The sequence below is a fragment of the Ischnura elegans genome, chromosome 8 (genome assembly GCF_921293095.1).
Source record: "Ischnura elegans chromosome 8, ioIscEleg1.1, whole genome shotgun sequence".
NCBI classification, from domain to species: domain Eukaryota; kingdom Metazoa; phylum Arthropoda; class Insecta; order Odonata; family Coenagrionidae; genus Ischnura; species Ischnura elegans.
Window position 1 is genome coordinate 94,121,994 of NC_060253.1, and position 24,657 is coordinate 94,146,650.

The window sequence follows — 24,657 nt, forward strand, 5'->3', positions numbered from 1 at the left end:
AGGGCAAAATCATTTTTATGGATGTGATGAAATCCCGTTTATTACAAAATAGAACAATCGTGTATTGAAATGGAAGGTAATTGCACTTTTCATATCAATACGTCTCCTACGATATCACGCCTGAATCAAATGCACTCATTCAGAGGAATGGCTCTCTGCAATTCATTATAGGCAAGTTTTACCACACCTTCTCTAATCGCTACAAATTCGCCACGCTCGCAAACACAGTCAATCAAATGCCACAAACTTTTAACCAAGCTATGCTCAAATTAGATTCCCCTGACTCGAGATGGGACCCACTATAATTCAATGTCAACATGGCTGCGTACCGCCTTGGTCCCCGACCCGTTTCAGGGTCGAGCCAATCCTGATTGAGAGCATCCGCAAATTCTCCAAGAGACGCTCTCGTCTTTCCATCGTCACCACATCAGTTGCTACCCACTCCCCCGGCCCACTCATAACGCACTACAATCTGGAGCACGAGGGAGGAGGAGGATGGGCAGAAATAAAAGACTGTGCTCGGGCGACATTGTCTCACCGCTTCGATTCTTCCTGAGGGAAGAGGCGACAGTCGTGCCTTGCCTCTCACCAGAAGGAGATGCCGACAGTGGGAACGACTCGAAAGATTCCGTCTCTTTCGCACGAAACAGATCAGAAGTTTTCTCCAGGATACCCTGGACCACTGGATGACATTGGGGCAGGGAGGAGGAGGAAAGGTAAGGACGTGCAGTCGGATATGAACAAGTTTACAATCGGTCACGAAATACTATTGAACGGTCTAACTGCGCAATTATTTTAAGAGGTAGAAAGGATTACGAAAAGGCACCCCTAATTGCGCAAATGGCCTAAGCCAATGACCAGGGGATAGACGTAACGGCAGCGCGGAAGGTGAAAATTAAGGACGTGCAGTCGGAGATAAAGAAATTTATAATCGGTCACGCATTACTATTGAACAGTCGTATTCATACTGGGCAATTATTTTGTGGGAGAGAAAGGATCGTGAAAAGGTACACCAATCTCTAGACCTAACTGCGCAAATAACTCAAGCCAATGGCCAGGGGGTGGACGTTTGCAGCATGAGTCGGGACGGAAGCGGTGCGCAGGATTTTCAGGTCAAGTTCTACAAAATGTGGGTGCGATGTGAGGTATGCTAAAAGTAATGGAAATCTGACCTCCGAATTCCAAAGCTGAATTTTCCGGCCTCGGTGGCGGCGGGGTAAAGTCCTCACCTGCCAAACAAGGGGTCGCGGATTCGAGTCTCATCTGGGTAGGTTGTCCCTAACCAGGGCGTGGTTGCTCGAGCACATGTAAATGTTATCTTGTTAAAAACCTCGATGTAAAAGGCCAAAATAAGCTGTTTTCGATGGTATGGGAATAAATATTTTTTTTCCAGTTAATGAGGCACAGAGTCACCGTAGCATTACTGTTTCTACAGAATCATGCGAAATACCCCCATCTGTTCAGAAAAATACTGCACCATACAGACATGTTAACTATTAAGTACAAGCGTTTAAAAAAATATCAAAGGTACTATCTATTCAGTTGTGATAGGAGTGATTTCTGATGTTCGGACGCCCACAGCTTGCAAAATTCGGAAGCAGCAGAACGGACATTCATAGCCTAGCCGGTATTAGGCCATAAGAGCAGTATGGACTCTCTTATCTGGTGAATCAGGTAAAAATTTCTAGGAGACCAGAGGAGTCTTATCAACTATAGCCCCACTTTTAATCGTTTGAGGCCCTGTTCACTCAAACCAGGATTCTCTAGGCAAGAGGAGGATGCCTGGCGCCATTGGCGTAGCCAGGAATTTGGTTCGGAGTGGGGGGGGGGGGGGGTCCAAAACCATGGAGGAAAAAAAACAGAGTACATGATTATGGTTTTTAAACTAACTTTAATACTTTTAATAATCGAAAAAACTTCATTTGTTAGAGAAATATTTTTAAATTCAATATTTTCCAATATTTCGATTTCTTTTGTGAAGGAAAATAATTGTATTTTTAAATTTCGGGGGGGTTGCGGACCCCCCGGATCCTCCCCCTGACTACGCCACTGCCTGGCGCACGCTTCATAACGAGATGCGGCGATGGCAGGTCAGACACCGGGAAATATCCGTCTATGCATTTTGGCTTTTCTCTCCCTATCAGTGCCACTTTGTAAAGGTGAGTAGGGAGAGGAGGGAATGTTGTGTGGCACGCTAGGACCCAAAGTAATAATTGGAAAAGGAAAAGAAAAATCAGCACTCCGGGAGTGCCGACTGAAGGGAAAACTTGAAATAACGTGAGCATTTTTGAATGAAAGGAATAATTTCTAATGAAGTGTTTCATTAATCATTAGAAAGTAGAATCATGTATATAATTAAGTAAAATATTTATTATTGCAATATTGTAAACAATTATTTTAAAATTTCCTTTTTTATATTTCAACAATATATAATGGTAAAAACTTCACATTTATAAGTTAATTTTATGGCACAACATTCGAATAAGCTAGTCAAATTTAACATATTAAAAGAAATAGAGTTATATTGTACTAACCTTCACTATTCTTGCATCGAGTACACTCTCCTGCACGAGTATGGACTGGTGACGGTGATGCGAGTCCAACGGTTTGTATCCCTCCACAAGTATTATGTATATAGCGAGTATACTGTGTGTATACAGAATATTCACAAGTATACACCGGGAAGGACGCAAAGTCAGAGGAAGTGCAAGATGCCCTGTGGTTATTGATTCTAAGGTTAAGGGGAGTTGAGGATTTGCCTATATAAAAGGAGGAACAGTATTTGCATTGAATTAGGTAAACTACATTTTTTGAAGTACAGGAGGCCGCAGGAGGTGGTGGTAGACAGGAGACGAGATGACTGGGGATAGAAGGAGGGGTAAAAATTGGGCAGGTCTTACATCTAGGACGACCGCAGGGCGAAGGTGTACTATTGGGAGTAGTGGGTGACTTCTGTAAGGGGTTAGTTGAGCGGAATAAATTTGAAAGGTTTGCAGGTCGTCTGAATGTGACAGGGGGTTTGGCAAAAAGATTGGCTGTCGATTTATTGTTTTTTAGAATAGGGAAGAGGTCTTTAAGGATAGATTGCAGGGATTGTATTCCTGGAAAGTAAGTGGTGCAGAGGGAAAGGTCTCGGGGTTTGTTTCTATTGCACGGTTCTGGGGGGCATTTGTGTTTGAGAATTTTTTTACGTAGGAGGGACTCTGGGTAGCCTCTCTGAAGGAGGGAACGGTGAAGGTTGTGAAGAAAATTATTTAAGGCATCAGGATTATTACAGATACGATGGCCTCGAATGGAAAGGGAATAGGGAAGGGAGCGTTTAGTGTGGGATGGATGACAACTGCTAAAATGAAGGTGCTGCTGCTTATTCGTGGGTTTTACATGGACAGAGGTGAGAAATTTGTTGTTGACAAGAGAGATATTGACATCAAGGAAGGTAATCTGGGAATTAGAAATGGTTGAGGTGAAAGAAAGAGAGGATGAGGAATTGAGAGTAGCAATAAAATTTTCGAGGGAATCATTACCATGCGGCCATAGGAGGAATATGTCATCAATAAATATGAGCCAAAGGAGGGATTTTCCTCTCCCAATGGATATTGGGAGAGGAAAATTTGTTCATAGTGGCCTAGGTAGAGGTTTGCGTAGGAGGGACTGAATCTACTACCCATTGAGCAGCCTTTGATCTGTAAATAATGCTTATTATTAATAAAGAACGAATTGTGCGTTAGGACGATATTAGTTAGGCCTAAGAGGAAGTCGGAGCTAGGGGTATGAGGAGTTGGGCGTTGGGAAAGGAAGTGGCGGAGGGAGGAAAGACCTTCAGAATGAGGAATTGATGTGTAGAGAGAAGTGACATCTATGGTGGCCATGGTAATTTGGGTGTCAGGAGGAATTTGGGTGGATTAGAGACGGTCTAGGAAGTTATATGTATCTTTGATATGGGATGGTAGAGACAAAACTAGTGGTTGGAGGTAATAGTCAATGAATGCGGGTATTCTTTCCGTGGGTGAGTTGCAAGATGAGACAATAGGACGGCCAGGGTGGTTGGGTTTATGTATTTTTGGCAAAATGTAAAATTGTGGAGTACGTGGGTTTGGGGGGGAAAGGATGGAGATGTCAGACGAAGGGAGGCCTTCCGGTGGGGCATGTTCCTTGAGAAAAGACTTGATATTTTCCTGGAAGGTGGGGTTAGGGTCATGAGGCATGAGTGTGTATGAGGAGGTATCTGTCAGTTGTCTTTCAGCTTCCTTAATGTAGTCAGACGTGTTCAGGAGAACTACATTGGATCCTTTGTCAGCTGAGGTTATGACTATATCAGGATTGTGGATGAGTTTCCGGAGGGCAATGTTATCCGATTGAGAAAGTTTGGGTTTGGGCTGAAGAGATTTTAGGAAAGAATGGTTGCAGACTTTTGAAAGCAGCAGATCTATAAAAATTTCAATTGGGTGGCCGGTTGGGAGAGGTTTAGGTTCATGGGTCGAGGGTGGTCGAAACCTGGAAAGGGCACTATGGAGAGGAATTGGAGTATTTAGTTCTTTCTGTGTATCCCAAAAGGCTTGCCACCTTAGATTTCTGCAAAATTGCATAATATCCGTGACTAAGGGGACATGGCGCACTTTAGGGGTGGGGGAGAAGGAAAGGCCTTTGCTGAGGAGGGAAAGTTCTTCTTTGTTTAAGGAGGCAGATCATAGATTGATCACAGGGATGTTTTCATTTTGACACTCAACCTCATGGCTTTGGGAGGGGGGGCGTCGAAATTGTTCTCTCTCTGGCAGTCGTCTCGGTGGAGACCAAATTTGCTGTGGAGGTGGCGGAGGAAGATTAAATAGGGTGGCTAAATAAGGTCTGTAGAGATGTAGAGGAGGTGGGGAGGGAATGACCACAGCTTTATTGAAAGGTAAAGACAACCCGACTTGAAAATGAGACGCACAAAGGGAGGAGAGCTTTCTTAGGGATTTAGTACGGCGGAGTTCCAATGAGCGGCGGGATGCATGGAGTATTTCATTTATATTATTGAGTAGATGTGGTGCTGTCACAGAAATATTATTAATTAAATTTTTGATAGAATTGTGGAGTTTTTTAGTTAACACATCATATTGATCACGAATAAAACAACAAAGAAGAAATGATCGTTGGAACGAAAAAGCATGATGGAATGGCCGTAGGTGTGGAGGGAGGCCAGAGAGAGGGTATTTCACATGAAGTCCATTGGGGAAAATACCTAATGCAATGCATGATGAGAGAAATTCTGTATGGCAGGTATACTGAGCTAGCTTTTAAAAGATAATTTTCGAATCTGGCGAACATATGAGGCCACTGCATCATCGTCATTCATGATTGGGGTTACTAGGAGAGCAAACTGTATGAAATCTAAGTACGAAGAAATAAAAACGAAGGAGGAAAGGAAATAAGGTACAGTGGTAGTAGGAGAGATAGGGAAGTGAGAAAGGTGGTGTCCACTCACGGCCCAGGATGACTCCGTAGTAGCCTCCCTTCCCCCCACAGACCACCCACTCAAACTTAATTCCATTGAATTAACTTACATATGGCTATTCAAAGCATTTCTTCCTCCCGGATTAGACATCAACCGTTAATCCCGGTGTCACGATTCCAATTTCTTTTACCCATCTATAAAAGTGCTCAACGCGCCACAAGAAGTTTTCTGATAATTTGCGTGTAATTTAGCACTATAATGGGGGCTGAACTCACAATAGGGAATAATTAAATAGGTTCTAGCATGAATCGATGATGCAGTGTGTATGACCTATTGTTAACGATTCTGAGCTTTTCCGAACGTCACCATCCCCCGCAAATATTAGGCCCGAGTCTCAGTGCGCGATATGTCAGAAAATAATTATAATGCTAATGTAATTGGATCTGAGGTTTCCCCAGCGTTTTTCCGCATAGGTAACGTCTTTCGGGCGTTCCTCGGAAAGCAACGATGGTTTCTCCAGCCATCCCGTTGGCGTTTTCTGGTCAGAATCGAAACGTCAGGTCTTTTCTGACCTGAAGACGCCTCAGAAGTGACCTTCCCTAAACTGACGTGACGATTCTGACCTGAAGATGACAACAGGATGACTGGAGAAACTGTCGTCGCCTTTAGACAACACTACGCGGAGGAAAGCCCGAAAGCCGTTACTAATGTGAACGATAGTGTTAGGTTTGATGCTGAATCATGTCAATGCATGTCCAAAACAGGGTGAAGCTCTCTAGCTAATCTGAAGGAAAGTGAGGGGCCGCAGAGGCGAGGAATAAAATGGACAATAAGGCATTTGACAGCTGGACCACCACCACGGGGTTTCCAGGGGCCTTGGATGTGGGCAGCCCGGAGACAGCGCCGCCGCCGGTGGTGGGCTCAGTGCCCAAGATCCACGTGTTCTCCGCCCTCGACCACACGCTCTTCGTCGGAATGCTCGTCGTGTCCGCCATCATCGGCATCTACTTCGCCTTCTTCGCCAAGCAGAAACAAAACACGACGGCCGAGTACCTGATGGGCGGACGCAAGATGGGAATTCTACCCGTATCTCTTTCCCTCATCGCCAGGTGAGTTCGAAGTCCGTTCTCTCCCTCTTCCACGATAACATTATTATTCATTAATTCCATCTTGCAATGCTCTTATTCCATCTTAATGTGTGAGTGCATGAATTGTATCTTGCCATTGTATCACCTACGGAAAATTCAGACGCAGGAGGGGTGTGATTGAAACTGTTTAAAATTATTGTATATTGTAATATTTTATAATAGGGTAGTTTCCTTCATCAAAGAAAACGAAAGGCATTAATGCGAGATGGGAATGCGATTCGTTACCCACCATTAGTGTATTCATAATGTATATATTATTTGGTTTTAGAAATCCCCGTTCAAACGAATGTTAATGATCAATTTTAACCTCATTTGAAAAAGGGTACATTGGCGCCCATGCGATGCCACTCTACGTGACGTCACAGGGATCCAGTTTCTATACGAGTAGATAGAAGTTTTACATCGTCTGAGATTACCAATGCATGGATGAGACACAGAGCTCAGGTAATCATCTCTTAATAATCACCTATTAAAATTGCCTATGGCCGAAAAGTTTCCCTCGTTTGATAGGGTATTAATAATCCTTATTTAAGCCACGCGCTACCTGCTAGCTAGGTACTCTGCTACCACCACGCTCGGCCTGCATCGTAACGGTGCTCTCACCAAGGTGGCCTCACACAGCGGCAGCCAGAACCAAACTGACGTCACACGGGCTCCTCCCAGCAGTCATACTTAGCCGTCGCGCGTACCCTTGAAAATTTTCACTTTTAATTTAATCGCGAAAAACATATATCGTCATTTAAAAATCTAAAAGCGTGAAATGCGTACTCTAGGAGTAATAATCTTTCGATTTAGCCAATAAAAAGTAGGAAAGCACCTTATTGTTCCGATCGTATATTAATTGCTGTTGCCATGTGGCCTAAATGTTTTTCGTTTAAAAATTTTCATTCCTTTAAATATATGATGCCTATTATTTAGTTTTCCGAGTATACATTTTCTAACACAAGTGCATTCCGATTGCATTGCAACCAATCGGAATTATCCATTCGGAATGAAAACAGATAGGATTAATGATCGGATAGGAGAGTGCCAACATCTCCCTTTTACCCCCCATAGGGTCACATTCAATGAGTACTCAAAGGGGAGTAGTTTCAAAATTTTCGTTTAGCGACGTCGTCTTAGCTTAGGCGTCTTGACTGTTTTGAAGAAATTAGTCGACAATTCCGTGATACTAACTATACATTTAATCCAAATGCCATTTCCCATAACTTTGACTTTTTTTGCCTTTATCTGGACAACGGCGGAATAGCAAGGCAATAGGCTAACCAGACACTAATTGTAAACTATTTGAGAGTTTTGCTCACAAAGTTTATACCGCGCCTAATTTCATTTTATTATTTTCGCTCTATTTTTTGTTTCAGCCCAATATTCGAAGTTTGAAATTCTGGTGTTACCCTCTACGCAAAAAAAAACAAGAAAAAAGGAAGAATAGTTTATCCATTTACTATTTCAATCAGCTAACTAATTGTAAATTGAAGACACAAATTTATCAGAAGCAAACTATTCGACACGATAACAACTCCAACACCAAATAAATTCCCATTAAATTCCTTATCTGATATATATTTTTAAATGACATTGTAATTAGTCACAACACTGCGTTTCATGTATTGTGCCCTAAGAGAGTGACTTAATTTACACACATGCATTAAAATAGAAAATTATTTTAAGTTGCAAGTACTTTTCTGTCATACAATGGCGTAAAAAATAAACGTTCTGGCCCAAGTTAGGGCCCACGCGCCCTAGCAACTTTTACAAAGCAACTATTTAGTAGCTAAAAACTCACGTGGTCTATTCCTACCGGCAGCAGTAGGTCCAGACGCAATTATTTAGTTGCGGCAACTAAAAAGTCGCCCGTGCGCGGGGCCGCAGTCAATGACGTGTGTTTCATTGGGACTTCCTCAAAGCAGCTAAAAAGTTGCTTTGTTAAATTTTCCAGTGCGCGGAGGCCATTATTGAGAGAATGGGCACGCTCGCACAAATGTTGCATCGTACTTGGCTCAGCTATGGTCGAAAAAGAAGTCATTGTTCTGAATTACCTTGCTATTAGTTACATTTCAGGTATAACCCTCTTGGGGATGCCAGCAGAAATATACGTTTACGGCACTCAGTTCACCACAGTAACGCTTGGAGTTTTGGGAGCTACAACCGGATGTGCCGTTATCTTCATGCCAGTGTTCTATGGACTTCAGTTGTCTACGTCATACGAGGTATGTGATTGGTATTGGAGGTTTAATACAGCCATAAAGTAATGTATGGACCTGATAGAACATTGTTCATAAATATTACACATTGACAGTATACTTCTTCAGTATTCTTTAGACACTGTAGCAGGGGCGGATCCAGGATTTCTTTCTGGGGGTCACAAGCAAGGCCGTATCCAGGATTTTGTTCTGAGGGGGGCACCTCGTAATACAAAATGAACGCAATGATAATGGGACCGCATTAAAAATCTTGCATATTTTTAAAGGGTCTGGGGGAGGGGGGGGTACGTGCCCCTCGCCCTAGATCCGCCTATGCACTGTAGCAAAAAACTTAAGACCCTTTTCTGCTTTTCTTTTATTTTCCTAAGCTTTAAAAGTAAAATTAAAATATTTGAGCAATCGTTACAGGATTCAATTTGCCATTCTAGCTATGGGATCACATTTAAAATTTCCTTGAAGAGTAAATGACGCTCAAAAAATTTTTAAATGTGATCCCATAGCTAGATTGAAAATTTGATTCCTCTAACGATTGCTCAAATATTTTACTTTCCTTTTTAAAGCTTGAAGCGAATGAAAAAAATCATTATGGCACTCTTTTGATAGATCTTTATTATAAACCATTTCATATAACATTGGGTGGGAAGTTGATTGAATTTGCTAGAAGAGACCTTTTTTCCAATAACTTCGCCGCGGCCAAGGTCATGAAGTCGGCTCACCCTATAGAATGGTGCTTTAAAAATAGATGTCATAAAAGCTTCCAAGTTTGGGGAAATATTAATTCCTCATGACCTCTTTATTTTTACTCAACCTTAAACATTGTAACAGGCTCAATCATTACAGCGATGGTTTATCAGTATCAATTATCTTTGAGATACTCAAGCATAATTAACGTGAATTCGTTTCTGTTTCCAGTACCTGGAAGTGAGATTTGACAGAAGGGTGAGACTCCTTGGATCACTGCTTTTCTTGGTTAGCTCTGTAAGTAAAACAATTTTTTTACTGTAATAGGAAGCCAATAATGATTCTTAAGTAGCACCAAACCATTCTTTCCGAGAGTGAAACTCATATCCGTATATAATATGTTAAAAATATCTGTAACGTAATAACAACCGGTTAAAATCTATGAATGGAATAGAAAATGAAAGACTTCAACCTTGTTAATCATCCAGTTTCAAAGAGAATAAATCAACCTTTGCCATGTAAATTCTACTTTATAATAAAATAACATATAAAGTCTGTCACGAATATTTTGATGCATCATTTAACATACATGTATTTTAACCCACAAATTGATTGAATATGAAGATAAAATGAATGATTTTCCGCTCGAAAAGATAAGGTTGATTCGTGATCAACGGAAAATTTTTTGTCACGGATTCGATTCTTGGCATTTTAAATATTTCTCCACGTTTATGAGATGTCTCAAGAAAAATACACACGAATAAATTTTCGGTGGTAGAGTTTACTCATTTGGTCTCATAGATGAGGTAAAATATTCAAAAGACGAAGAACTCGCCTTACATTACGATTAACTCCGATGGTCCGTAAAGATCTTACGGCATGAAGTATTTTTCCTCGGTTTCTTACATATTGTAAGAAATACACAAAGTTACAAAAAATGTGAAGGTGCAATTCAATTTTGTATTGAGCCACTTGCCTCCTCTTTAATTTACGCAGCAATTTGATTACTTAACGAACTACTCCTCAATCACTGTAATAGTTCCGTTTCTTTTTGCAGTTTCTATACATTCCTATTGTGATATACATGCCAGCCCTAGCGTTCAGCCAAGGTAAGCCATAATGAAATAGGCTTATTGTTTATATATATGCATTACGTTATAATATAAATGATTGTGGTATTATTATAAATGTAACCATTATCATCATTTATATCATTGACGGTATTGTGGTATTGCTGGAAAATCACTGCAAAGCACTGATAATCTTTCATTAATTCACCATCAAAAATTACAACAAAATAAATCATTTCGGCTATGGTTTATCAAAATTAAGATATCTTCATACAGTTATTCGAGGTATTTGCAACTAGAAAAATTTTAATATAATACTTTAAACAGGAATTGATAAAATTTATTAAACTTCAAAAATCTAAGACTTCTTCCATCCATTGCAATACTCAAGGATGGGATTTATGTTAGTTTTCTTTTGTTTTCAAAGTGTGCTGAATTATTTCCTTCAATTTATTTATCGCAGTGACGGGATTCAACATCCATCTAATCACACCACTGGTCAGCCTTGTCTGCATATTCTACACTAGCCTGGTAAGTCAATTCGATGCTAATATTTTTCATGGCATCCAACCCAATATTTAGAGTTGTGCATAGCTTCACTACCACAACCCGAGAAAATACCAAAGTGAAGTAACAAAAAAAAAAACTTACAGCTGATGTACCAACAAGCTTTTATGCAGCCGAGGGATTGGCATTGGTATATTACATACCAATAGTACAGAAAACTTCAATGATTGTCGTTATTGTCTTTGAGATGAGTCTGGAAATGGAGTACTGGAGTAACACTTCTAAGCATTTGCATTTCTCTTTTCCTAGCTCCTCCACGACTGTTTTATGCTATATATATTATATACCTGTGTAAATCCTATCTTGCAGACCACCAATGTACGTACGGAATCCGTTTAAAATAGCTTGGGGATCAGTTTGACAATTATGTAAAAGCCATAGTCATCATAAACGTCATCCGTCAATTTGGGGCCAAATTGTTTTTGTGGGTAGTTTCCTTTATATTTGTTGCTCTCAACGTTGCGAAAAGCAAATACCGTGACGTAATTTTCCGCATCGGTTTTAACTGGGACAGATGGTCTTGTGGCATAGCGATCAATCAAGTGACTTTAAGGGGTGAGAGAACGTTTTTCATGAGCAGATGAATTTTCAAATTTTAAATTTTGAGTCAATTTAGAAAAAAAAGCAGAATTAATTCTGTGACATCAATCTTGGATATCTTATTACTAATGAAATGATCTTTGTTTACATGGTCATTAGAAAACTGTATTTTTCTTCATAGGGTGGCTTGAAAGCCGTCGTTTGGACGGACGCTCTGCAGACGGTGATGATGTTCTTCGCCATGATCGTGGTGGTCGTCATAGGCACGGCCTCTCTCGGAGGCTTCGGCAACATATGGCAACGAAATGACGACGGTGGGAGACTCGAGTTTTTTAAGTAAGTACGGAATCGTCGCTATATCAAACGACACTTTAGATTACAATAAATATTTGATTAATACTTGAAGGACCAGGACCTTCATTTCAACGAGTAGCCTCTACTTACTTAATCATATTTCCTAGATTTTTTTCTGCCGTTTCCATTTTTCTCAGTTGCATTAATATTTATGGCAAGTATTCTGTTAAAGTATAATTTAATCATTTCAAGTATAAATAATAAATATAAATTATACCACCTATCTACCTTAAAAGATTAGCTCCCGTCACAGTGACGGGTCAAGCGTTTCTATTTTATTTGTTACGGTAACGCGTGTTTTATTCTGAGTGAGTATTCAGAGTGGCGCTAAGCGACGCGGCGCAACAGACGGCTGAGGTCGTCCCCCTCCCCTTCCCTCCCTCTCCTCCTCACCCACGGTCGCCCGCAATGTTCATATGCTTCAGTGACACTCTCTCTCTCAAATTCCGATTTTGAACTCGTTTCGTAGACCAAATCATGTCGGCACGTATGGTAATTAATCTTAACTTTATCATTTTCCAAAATTGGGAAACGATCTGCAGCAAATATTGCTTATGTTCCTCGTCGTTAGTACAGTTTTCGCGAAATCGTATGACAAATAAAGGGTTTTAGTATTAAGGCGCCTCTCGCTAACTAATTATTCGAAAATTTTATTTTGCCTATCCTTGTATACCCCAGGGTCACCGAAATCCGGTTGACGATTTTGAAATTTAAAAAAAATGTTTTTTTGGGACAGCCTAAGCGTGTGGTAGGCCAGGCCATGGGAAGCACCAACGACATGGCCGCTGTCCATTTAAATTTTTTTATTATAAAATGATTTTAAAAAAATATTAAGTTGCATTCTAAAATAAATGAAAATATTACATTTTATTAAGTTATCAATTAATTTGAACGTTAACGAAGAAATATTTAAAAAAATTACTATCCTTCGAAATTACGAGAAACGGTCCTTCCAGTGTTAGCCCTATATCTCCAATGCTTCGATCTTTTATTCCAGCTTGCGTTAGCCATGAGCCATATTCACTTTAAATCACCAACAAATGCTATATTTCCAGAATGAAGACGAAAAACCTTTGTAAATTTTCATAGATTTGTTTTTGTTCAGTACGAGGCGTTTCGAGGCTTAGGCGTCATTCTCGATGAATGAGAAAATCATCACTGAGCTGATTATCCATTTCTTAACTGATCAAGATCCACAGAGTTAATGCCCTTTTTTCTTTCCGGGAATGCATACAGTTTTGACCTCGATCCCACAGTGAGGCACACTTTCTGGAGCACTGCGATTGGAGGAGTATTCAGCTGGATGACCCACATGTCCGTCAATCAAGGGATGGTCCAGCGATTCCTAGCAATGCCCTCTCTCAGGAAAGCACACATGTAAGTTTGTTGGCGAAAGTTATATTTACCTCATTTCTGTGATATAGTATTGAAATCAACTTTTAAATCTAGCTTACTCATGCAAGATTGATGACAATCGATATTTAAATTAACGCAATTTAACATGAAATATATTAATGCATGTACAACGAATTTTACAGTTTAAACGATTTTCCGTTTCAATTACGATTATCAATCTGATTTATTTATTGTAAAAATAAATTATTACTCTGATTATGAGTAGTTTTGCAAGCGTAATTATTTATTTCCAATATTTTCAGGCAAAAATTAATTCTTCACGAAATAGCTGTTGACTTTCTTAGATAATTCACAAAAATAGAATTCATTTAAAACAAATAATGATATAGTATTGATGATTGGTGATTATGATATTTTCTGCAGGTGAAGAGTACTTAAAATAGGTTTACGAATTTTTCTCGTTACATTTCAGAATGATTGTCATTTTCACATTTGGATGTATTGGCATCACCTTGATAAGCTGCTACTGCGGACTTCTCATATACGCAACCTACTACAACTGCGATCGACTGTCTACTAAAGTAAGCACATAAAATAAATATAATTTTGATATATTTACAGATTCTTTGCCTAATTTAAAGTCTATAAAATGTGTTCGAGATTCAATTAGCAAATAATTCCTCATAACTTATTTCTCACTATGCCCACTGCCAAGTTTTCATGTTTCCCAGATAATGTTACCCTGTAACTAAACTATGGTCGGCAAGAATATAAAATCAAGTGGAAACAGCAAAGTTAAAACTCCGACGTCTAGTTATAATCTCTTCAAAAGCTAGTTTTAAAATGGCATCGGCAGGGGTGGTAATACCCGATAGAAATTCCTAGCCAGTTACCTATATGGTAGCCTACGACACATTCCTAACAATGAGTAGACGAATACCAATTGAAAAAGCGGATGTATTTTTCCTTTTATCACCAATAAATTTGGGGAAATGACTAATTGTTTACACTTCCGCTTTTACCTTGGGTAGTAATGAACTATCGGAGTTAGTTACCGCAATAGTCTTTTTTACCCTAGTAGTTTGTTATTTTTACTCCACTTTTAGTCTAAGGACCATACTAAGTTTAATCGCATCTCTTTTCTTACTTTGGGTTTTCAGCACTTTGTGTACCATTAAAAAATATAATTTAGGCAGGTGAACTTGATGGAAACTAGTTTCAATAATGACCCAGTTATAAAGAGTTATTTCAAGAAATCACGCATGGTAATTTTGGAAGAGAGGAGATGGTCTGCAGAGCCAAGTATGATTATGCGATGAATGAGAGCATACTCAAGCGACCCTCTCACTTTTCGCACCAAAGGTCGTGCGGGCCTCGGACCAACTGCTTCCCTATTACGTGATGGACGTGGCTGCCTCAGTGCCGGGACTGCCCGGGCTTTTCATGGCCGGCGTTTTCAGCGCCGCTTTAAGGTTAGTACGGCCTGTTTTCACATACTCCCTACAAATTTAAGATACGTTAAGCAAAAACTTGAATATGTATCTGTGGAAATACCCAAAATTATTTTCCTGCAGAGCAAAATTCGGAATGAGCTAAAAGTATCGCCAGGTGGTTAAATATTAAATTCTGTGTGTTTATGTCGGGTAAACTTTGGAAATGGCGGTTGTAATTCAAAGTTTTGATTTAAAAAACTGAAATTAAAAAAATATATAAAAAAGATTTAAAGTCTATTTACAGCTTTTCACATTGACCTTTAAAAACTTTGCAATGGCACTGCTTATATTCCCATAGCACCTTTTCTTGCAGATGCTAAATAACCGGAAATCTACCTTTCGGGATGGATTCATGGACTATTTATTGTATATCAACGTATGTAAGAAAAAATATTATTGGTCATGGGGAAAAGCCTCTTATCACTTTACAAAGTATTCGAATAACAGTTAAATGTTTTCATTGTGTGTCAACGCCTCTTAAAGTATTCAATAAACCCCCCTAATATTCGTTTGTAAAATTTTCATCGCAATCTAAGTGATCTTTCAGTTAAAGCAAGCTGGAAAACTAAAAATGGTCTCCTAAAAGTTACCTGCACTAATGTAAAACCTGCACCTGTAAAACTTTAATCTTACCAAGTAAACACATAATTCCGTATCAATTTTCGCTCGAAACGCTCCAACCGCTTATTTTATTTGCAGTTCAATGTCAACTGGCCTGAATTCGATGTCCGGCGTCATATATGAGGATTTCATCCACCCTTGCCTGAAGATGAAAATATCGGAAGAAAGAGCTTCAACAATCATGAAAATCATTTGCGTTTTCATTGGAATATTCTGCGTCGGCATGGTATTTATTGTTCAGCATTTGGGCGCAGTTATTCAGGTAAATATATAATGATATTACATTGTTTATTAAGGTATTCATTGGAATGTATAAGAATTTGTAGAAAAATAACTGTTCAGTGATGACAAATCTTACATAATGGTAATTCGTATTAGTTTCATGAAAATTAACGGTGTTGTGGAGAAAATAAGAGAGCTAAACCCGCATATAATAGTTTTTTCGTCGAGGACATGCGAGGAAAGGTTCACTACATTGTCTTGGGGGGAAGGGTTCGCAACATTGTCTCCCTCGTTCTCACTCTGAGTGTCTGGAGGCGGTCGCGGTGGGGGGCGGATAAAGGCTCAACGGTAGTCGTTCTCGACAAAGAGAAATATGTGGCGGAAGGTTTAAGGCAACTGAACGACCCGACTTCCTATTCTCCCCTCCCCAATGATCCCAATCCGCAAATTCAAAAAGAAATCTTCTCCTTTCTTAAAAATTTTGGCCCCGCAGAAGGACTAAGCCCCTCCGATATTAATCTTCTATCACCTGCCGATTTCAACACTCCACAATTCTATCTTCTCCCCAAAATACACAAACCCAATAACCCTGGCCGTCCCATTGTGTCTAGCCGCAATTCCCCAACCGAAAGAATATCAGCCCTTCTAGATCACTACTTGCAACCTCTTGTCACCACCCTCCCATCTTTCATAAAAGACTCCTATCATTTCCTAAGCATACTTAACTCATCCCCTATCCCTACCGGTACCAATCTCCTAATGGCGACAATTGACGTCGTTTCACTTTATACTTCCATTCCCCACCACGAAGGCCTCAATGCCCTCAACTACTTTCTTGCCCAACGCCCTCAGCCTCACTCTCCCTCCACCAACTTCATCACCCAATTAGCTGAACTGATTCTAAACAAAAACGCCTTCAACTTCAACGACACCATCTACCTACAGAAGCGAGGAGTCCCGATGGGAACCAGAATGGCCCCAGCCTACGCAAATCTCTACATGGGTCACCTGGAAAACTCTTTTTTAAATTCCCAAACCCTTAAGCCTCTCCTGTGGGTCCGCTTCATCGACGATATTTTTTTACTATGGGCCTATGGGCGTGATTCGCTAGACACATTCATTGCATCTCTCAACTCCACCTCATCCGTTTCTTTCACTTCATCAATTTCTGCTTCCTCCCTTACCTTCCTTGACATAAACATCCGCCTTGAAAACAATACCTTCAGCACCTCCATCCACAAAAAACCCACCAACCATGAACAATACCTGCACTACACCAGTTGCCATCCACCTCACACCAAACACGCAATCCCCTACTCCCTATCAGTCCGTGCCCATCGCATCTGCAACAATTCACCATCTCTTCAAAGAGCCACACAGAACCTCCATCATGCTCTCCTCAAACGAGAGTATCCAGAACCCCTGCTTGAAAAGATAATACTCTCTCCCTCCGACCAGTACACCCCACGCACCAAAAAAGAACAAACCAGGAAACTTAATCTCACCACCACATTCTTCCCGGGCACTCAAAAAATTAAAAAAAATATTAAAAGATCATCAGCAAAAACAAAATCACGGCTGCTCTTCTTCCATCCTGCCCCTCCATTGCCTACAGAAGAGCACCTAACTTAGGTAATATTTTAAAATCCGCCCGCCCCCTCCTACGGCACGCACTGGCCCCACTTTCCTCCCTGACTCCATGCAACCGCCCCCGTTGCAAATGCTGCCCCCTTCTACGCCCCACCACTTCACCTGTCATCAATAGATCCTCCTCCACACCGTCTTGCACTTCCTTCAACGTTGTATACAGGCTATTTTGTAATTTTTTCCCCTCGTACTACATAGGAGAATGTACCACACCCATATCCATCCGAATGAATAACCACAGGCACTCCTGCAAAACTCCCCCCTTTCATGAACCCATCCCCATTCACACTTCCTCACACAACAGTACCTTCGACCAATGTTTTTCCCTAACCTTCATTGAAGTTTTGCCAGAGAGGGCAACTATCATCGAGGTGAGGACTAGGGAGATGGCCCACATCTGGGTTGAAAGGGCGTTTGAAACGCCCGGGCTAAACATCGCCCATTAAAAGCCAAAACAAACCCTACCCTCCCTTTCCCCCCCTCTCCCCTTCCCCTTCTTCCACCCCCACTACCTCACCAAGGAGGGCGACTGGAGGAACTTACCCTGCCCGCACCAGTTCACCTTCAGCACTGAGGATAGCGGATCAATCCGCTGAAACGTCTGAACGTTTTTTTGTGAGTGTTCCCTTTTTTACGTGTGTCTATGTTTTTATCAGTCAAGGAGAGATTGAGTGGGGAAGGAGTGTGTTGGAAAAAGGAGTGTGTTGGAAAAAGGGGAAAGGTGGGGGGAAGAGGGGAGGGGTGTATTGGGGCGGGGCTAACTCAACAAGATACATTCAGACCAGGGTGCTTGTTGGCTTGCAAACGCCAGATGCATGCCAATTCGAGGGTGTGGAGATTGAGGGGCGAGTCAGTGGGTGACAGGGAGGCAATGATAGAAACTTTGAAACATAGATTAAAGATGGAATCATGCGAAAAACAATGTGTGGGGACCGGGAGAGATGCGTGTGGAGACGACGGACAACAGGAGGCGCGGTGATTATTTATTCTGAGGTTGAGGGGGCTGGAGCATTGGCCTATATAAAAAGCGGGGCAGAAGTTGCATTGAAGGAGGTATATGATGTTGGTGGAGGTATTATATACATTTTTATATATACTCATATAAAATTACTATTTTTGAGTTCGAAAAATCATATTTTTAACCTCAAAAATATCAAACTTTTCCGAGGGATGACCCCAGTGTCCCCTTACCCTGCGGTGATTTCTGTACACCGCAGAAGGGCCCAGAAATCTCCTGTTAACCCCCACCATTTGGAAATCCTGGAAATAACCAGTGGCACTGTATGTATAGTTATGATATAAGGTAGCTAGTGCGTGGGATATGTTGCCCCGCATAAGCACTTAAGCGAGTGATCCCAAAGAATAAGATACACTACCTCCATGAGGCATTCAAATGCAACTGTCTCACGTTTTAATATTACCGGAGTTGCGACTTTATTTGCAACTATTCTACTCGATCGCGTTTAACAATAACTTATTCACTTCCAACTCTACGCCAAAGAGCGCAGGAGGTCACGAAATAAAAATTAATAATAAAGAATAAAAAGTTACAACGTTGAGCGATTTTGCTATTTAAAATTGATAACAATATAGCGAAAATTTGGCGAATGGCTCAATCATTAATCTCTATGATCAAATACTTGAAGTTCTTAAAGAGTGGGCTCATCAAGGAATATGTCGTTCCCCTTATGGCTAGCGGGCCCATCACTAACTTGCTTTAAAGATATGATTTTAGGTCTCCCCGATCTAAAGTTAGGCGTCGGAAAATAGGTAGGCAAATATTCCAGATAAAAATCACTACAGTCCTTACTCATGTTCAAGCTCAAAAAGCCAGGGTAGTTATATATTTTATACTCTATCTGAGTAAGCAACAAGGAAAGGTATAACAATTCAGGTTGATATGCGTCCAATTAATAGTATGTTCCCAATGAGGGCTAATATCTACCCAAGATCTCCAATACCCAATAGACCTTTGGCACTTACCAAGTGCCATTGCACCCTCTATACTTCGTCAGTGGGATGCGTCAATGATAATCCACCCTTTTAAGTGACCACTATTTTTTCTTTGAAGGTCTCGGGATCTCTGGGAGGCATAACGAGCGGTCCAATGCTGGCAATATTCGCTCTTGGAATGCTCTTCCCCTGGGTCAACTCCAAGGTAAGTGGGCAGCCCAGCGTCGGCAGATCTTGTCATATCAAACCCAAAAGCTCGTAAAAAGAAAGGTCACCCTGTATGCAAACCCTTGACAAATATGTTATCGAGTCAGTCAGTTATTCAAACCCAAACGTATTCTAAATGCTAAATAAAAACATAACTCTGTGTACATGGGGTGAGGGATATTTCCTTTAAGAACAACTATTAGAAGGTCTTATCAAAATTCAATCCCATATATTACGGAAAGACGACCGTCTACACCTTAGGGCATATATTACATAGAAGTGGTATCAGGACAAGAAGTATCGCAAGAAAGAAACACCTCTTTTGATATCGCCGCTAAGCCCTTCAGATATCAATATTTTTCCCTGATGGCGAACTCCCCAATTGTATTGCGGGAAGTGTAATAGAATTTCCACCAATTTTAATCACGTAACCAAATCAAAAGATTCGCTGATGCTACTTTCATCTTAATTAAGCGAACATATTTTGAAAATAAACGAATCATGAGACAGCTATAGTATCAAATATTCGCTCCGAGCATGGCAGATATCTCGCACGCTTATTGATTATGTTTAGCATAATGGTTGCCGTGCGTCTGAGTTTGATCCTCGGCTGCCTGGTAAAAGTAGAACAATACAAAGTCAAATTAAAAACGAAGCAAATTGAATACGTAATGCTTCTGACTACTGAATCAATTTACATCTTTATTATACCTTGCAAGCCACCTCCTGAGGGGTTTGGCATGGGGTGATCAATCACCAGCATGCAAGAGGATCCCTACATGCACACCACACCTCAAGGGTGTTTGGCACGGGGTGATTAATCACCAGCATTTCAGAAGACTCCAATATGTACACCACACATGCACATATAAGCTATAAGTTAAAAAGCAACTGTATCATACCTATGAAGGCAATCCGACCATGAAGCTAGAAAATACAAAACATGCTGCTAAGGCCGCTGTACACGGTGAATTATCATTCATCATGCAATCATTCTCCGTCTATAACGGAAAAATACGCGAATGAACCGTCATGTGCATGATCATTCAATGAAAATTAGAACATGTTCTACTTTTGTTCGCATGGCCCCATGAATGATAGCATGATCATTCTGCATGATCATTCGCATGATCGTTCGCATGATCATTCACTGTATATCGCAGCCTTCAGAAACACTAGAAGAATAGAGAAACATGAATTGAGGAATACATAAGTATTCGTTAGTTACGTGTGACAGCGGGCCCGCTTGGCCTCAGTATTATTATTCATGAATTCATAAAGTTAACGCACTTTTTGAAGCACCCTTTTTCCCTTTCTCCTCAGGGTGCTCTCATCGGAGGTATCACGGGGATGATTTTCATGGGTTACATCTCCTTTGGCCAGCAGGCGGCCATCGCGAAAGGTGTGATAAAATTTGAGAAGAAGCCAGTGACGACCGAGGGGTGTGCCTTCCTACCTCACGACGACATATTTCTCTCGTACGGGACGTCTATCATCAACGCCACGTGAGTAGATTGCCTCGATCAGCGAAAAATATGCTCCATTTGAATGTTTTGGCGCTTAAGAGTTCGGCTGCTTCCATTTTCTCCATGCTCCTGAAGTGCACAGCGAGCTTTGGCTTTCTATGTCAGAGTATTTGTGCTTTAGTGTTGTATTCTGGTGAATGTAGCGCTGCATTTTTAATGGGAGCTCAAACATTCTGCACAAATTTATACGTGTTCTTTTGTTACCATAACGTTTGATTACCATGAAAAGTAATTGTAGAGTACTTCTTGCATGTTGGCTTTCTAAGTGAAGACTCTGTCTGTTATAGTGCTTTCTTATATGGAGCGCTGCATACAACATGGGAGCTCAAATTACCTGCATAAATTTTCGTGTTAATTTTGTTACTATGATTTTTGTTTACCATGCAGTGTACCTGTAATTCTTGCATGTGCTACGCTGACGATCAGACATACCCTGCTATACACTACAATCGCTCTAGAGGCGATTCTCACGGTATTATGTAGACGTATAATAGGAAAGGAGTAGGAAGAATGAATACCAGCAAGAAAAATACGGCAGCTTTACCTAGTAGTGGAGTCCTAGTAGTCCTTTACCTAGTAGTCTCTAGTACTCATTTATGCTATTCCGATTAAAGCAAAGGCTCTCGAAGGAAGGTAATGCATCGTTCAGATTACGATTATTCCAGCAATCGTTGGAACTATCGTGCATTCACACAACGATGGTTAAAATCTGTGCTTCCCTATAATGCTGACATCTAAAGTGAACGAGAAATTAACGGTTAGCAAAGCTGTTGACGTATGCAGGGTCAATATATTACTTTGTTCAACATGTATTTAACGAAAAATTTTTCTTCTGCCCATATTATTCGTTGCTTGGACAAATCCCTGAAAAAATGGAGCGAAGGGAGCTTCACGAACCTTTCCTCTTTCTCTGGTCGCTTCCTCTTCCGGTCTCCCAGCGACTAACTATTGTAACGTGGCAGCGTTAGGAACGACAGTAACTACTCTCAGGACATGTATTCACACTGCTAGTTCGGCCAACAGGCATAACTAATACTATAATGGCTACTCATGACCGACATGGTCAGTACCGACTCATAACAATAGCAATACTCGGTAATATAATTATTAAAAACATAAAGAAGAAGATTTAGACCAGAAAGATGACGATAATACGCAACGGATACGAAATCGGAATGGAGAGCTGCGTCAAACCAATCTTAGTATTGTTCATAGGATTATGATGATGAAACACTTCTAGAATTCTCAATAACTCTTTTCGATATTACAGGGGCGTCTTCATGGATACGGTAACAGAAGGAAGCCTAGCAGGGGCAGTGGCGGCCATGACCGAGGGAGAGGAAGAACAAGCCGCGTATCAATTCCGCCTCTCCTACAAACTCTACACAATGATCGGCCTCTTCGTGAGCATCGTCGTGGGTCTGGCGGTGTCTTTCCTCACTGGACCGACGGATCCGGCTGACGTGCACATCGAGCTCCTGACTCCAGTTGTGCGACCGCTGTTTGCTCACAGATGCAAGTCCGGAGACGAGACGGCACACTGGAAGAACAGGGTCAAGAAAGAGGAGGAAGAGAAGGAGATGGAAGCAGAGGCTGAAGGAGATAGTCTCCTCAAGAAGGAGGTAAGTTGAGCGTGTAAGGGCATCCATTAATTACGTGAGGCGTTTAGGGGGCTAGGGGGTCAAACCGATTATCACCGAATCTCGCGTGGGGGAGAGGAATGGTCCAGGCAAGTATCAAGTAAATTTTTTCCCGCAAGAAACAGTGTAAAAATACGATGTAAGTAAGTTTTAATTATTGTCTAAAGCAATTTATAGTATATTTTATTAAGATGTAATTAATTAATTGGTAGTATTCGACGGAAGCGTTAATTTATGAAACTAAACAATAGATATGCTGATTAATCCTCATGTAAATGTAAGAATAAAGTTAAATTACCTTTCTTTGCTACGGTACTAAATGGTGATGTAGATTTAGTACAAAATTGGCGAACGTAATTGCACAGACAACATTTCATAATTAAACATGATGCTAGTAGTGCATTTGATTTTCCACTCGATGTCACCACAGAATAGAGACTCACTCGTACCCTCTTGGACACCAAGTTTTTGTATATTTCTTCTATCAATATCTGTTTATGACTCTGTTTAGAAAGAAAATCATTATTGTCCCTTGGCTTCTCACCCCCTAAATTATATTTTTATCTTCATCCTAGTTCCCGCTAGTCACTAGATTTTCAAGCTTTCATACATCTATTCTCATAAAAATTTGAGACGTTATGATAAATTAATCAAGTAATCATTCCATTTTTCCGCAGACAATTATGCTGATGCTGGACGAAGCAAGGGACGAAGTGAAGCCCACGCGCTGAAGATAAAAGTTGACTTCGACCGACAAAGACGAGCTTCCACTCCTGCAAGCCCTAGTCTTTCACAGCAGCAGCGTCTGAACCAAGGAGACAGAGGCAACCGAAGCAGCCAGCTTAAATGAGGCGGCTCGTTTCCCCATCGATAGAAATACGACAAGAACGAGAGTTCAAGAGCAACCAAGGATTCCATATCTGACACTCATTTTCGAAAGTCAGTGCGTTTGACTTAAATGGGAGGTGTGCATTGTGCAGTGCTCGAAACACAGATTGACGTATTACTCTGATTGCAAAAACATACATGCATGCTCTAGTCTTCTCAGAGTGGATTCAAAAACGCGTGTGATGAAAATTATTTAATCGATTCACTTCAATAGTGAAGAAAATACAAACATTATCATAATTGTTTGATGTGTTACAGACATCGTGGGGTTTTCAAGAAGGCCCATCCAAAGCGTGTCTGTTTCCACATTCGTGAATATTCGACGGCAAACATGCTCTGCCGGATCAACGTGAATCAGTAGCGACAAGTTGCAAGATTAAATGAGGAAAAATAACACTTTAGTTGATTAGGGAAAAAAGAAACTATATGTTACGAATGTAACACAGTGCTTTATGGTGACTCTGGTTAATGCGAACTGAAGCGTTCACATAGGAAAGGCAGGAAGTCACTAAAAGTGAATTTTACAGGAGACGACAGAAAGACGTTTGCCAACATTGTGAAGATTATATTAGTATACTAACTTCGTCAATCATAGCTACTGATATATATTTTACCAATTTAATTTCTGCCTTCTCCATTTCATTTGCATGTGCATGTGCTACCTTATCCATGAATAAACGAAATTTCGATTTTTTTTCTGACTTACTACATTCCCCATTTCAATGTTTCCATCAGTCAATTACTACCAGTAAAATTTTTCCGATAGCCTTATTCTTTCATGATGAAGCCTCTCACATTATGGACTCACTTCAGTAAAAACAAAAGCTATAGAAAAGAAAACTATTCGGAAAAAAATCGTCAGTTATTCAAAGCAAAGAAATATTTTTGCGGAAACTATGTCGAATTCGAATTCATTCCTAATAAATGCAATCAAAAGGGAAGGGAGTTTATGATAGAAGTATTCTACTGACTTAAATCAATTCTTTGTAAAGCAGGTCATTGATAGCATTCAACGGAAGCGTTAATTTATGCAATTAAACAATGGAAATACTATTCCATCCTCATTTAAATATAAAAGTGAAGATAAACTACCTTTATTTTCAACG

At 40.6% G+C, this 24,657-nt stretch overlaps 1 protein-coding gene across 1 annotated transcript; it reads left to right on the forward strand.

Moving 5' to 3' along the window:
• The first annotated feature begins 522 nt into the window (after positions 1-522).
• Positions 523-24,245, forward strand: LOC124164595 (sodium-coupled monocarboxylate transporter 1-like). Its single transcript, XM_046542007.1, has 15 exons — positions 523-716; positions 6,199-6,543; positions 8,633-8,792; positions 9,699-9,764; positions 10,525-10,576; positions 11,001-11,068; positions 11,826-11,980; positions 13,235-13,375; positions 13,827-13,935; positions 14,717-14,826; positions 15,547-15,730; positions 19,409-19,495; positions 20,821-21,002; positions 22,294-22,645; positions 23,341-24,245. The coding sequence occupies exons 2-15, from the start codon at positions 6,257-6,259 to the stop codon at positions 23,392-23,394; spliced, it is 2,007 nt and encodes a 668-aa protein (XP_046397963.1). The 5' UTR covers positions 523-716; positions 6,199-6,256; the 3' UTR covers positions 23,395-24,245.
• Positions 24,246-24,657: the final 412 nt, after the last annotated feature.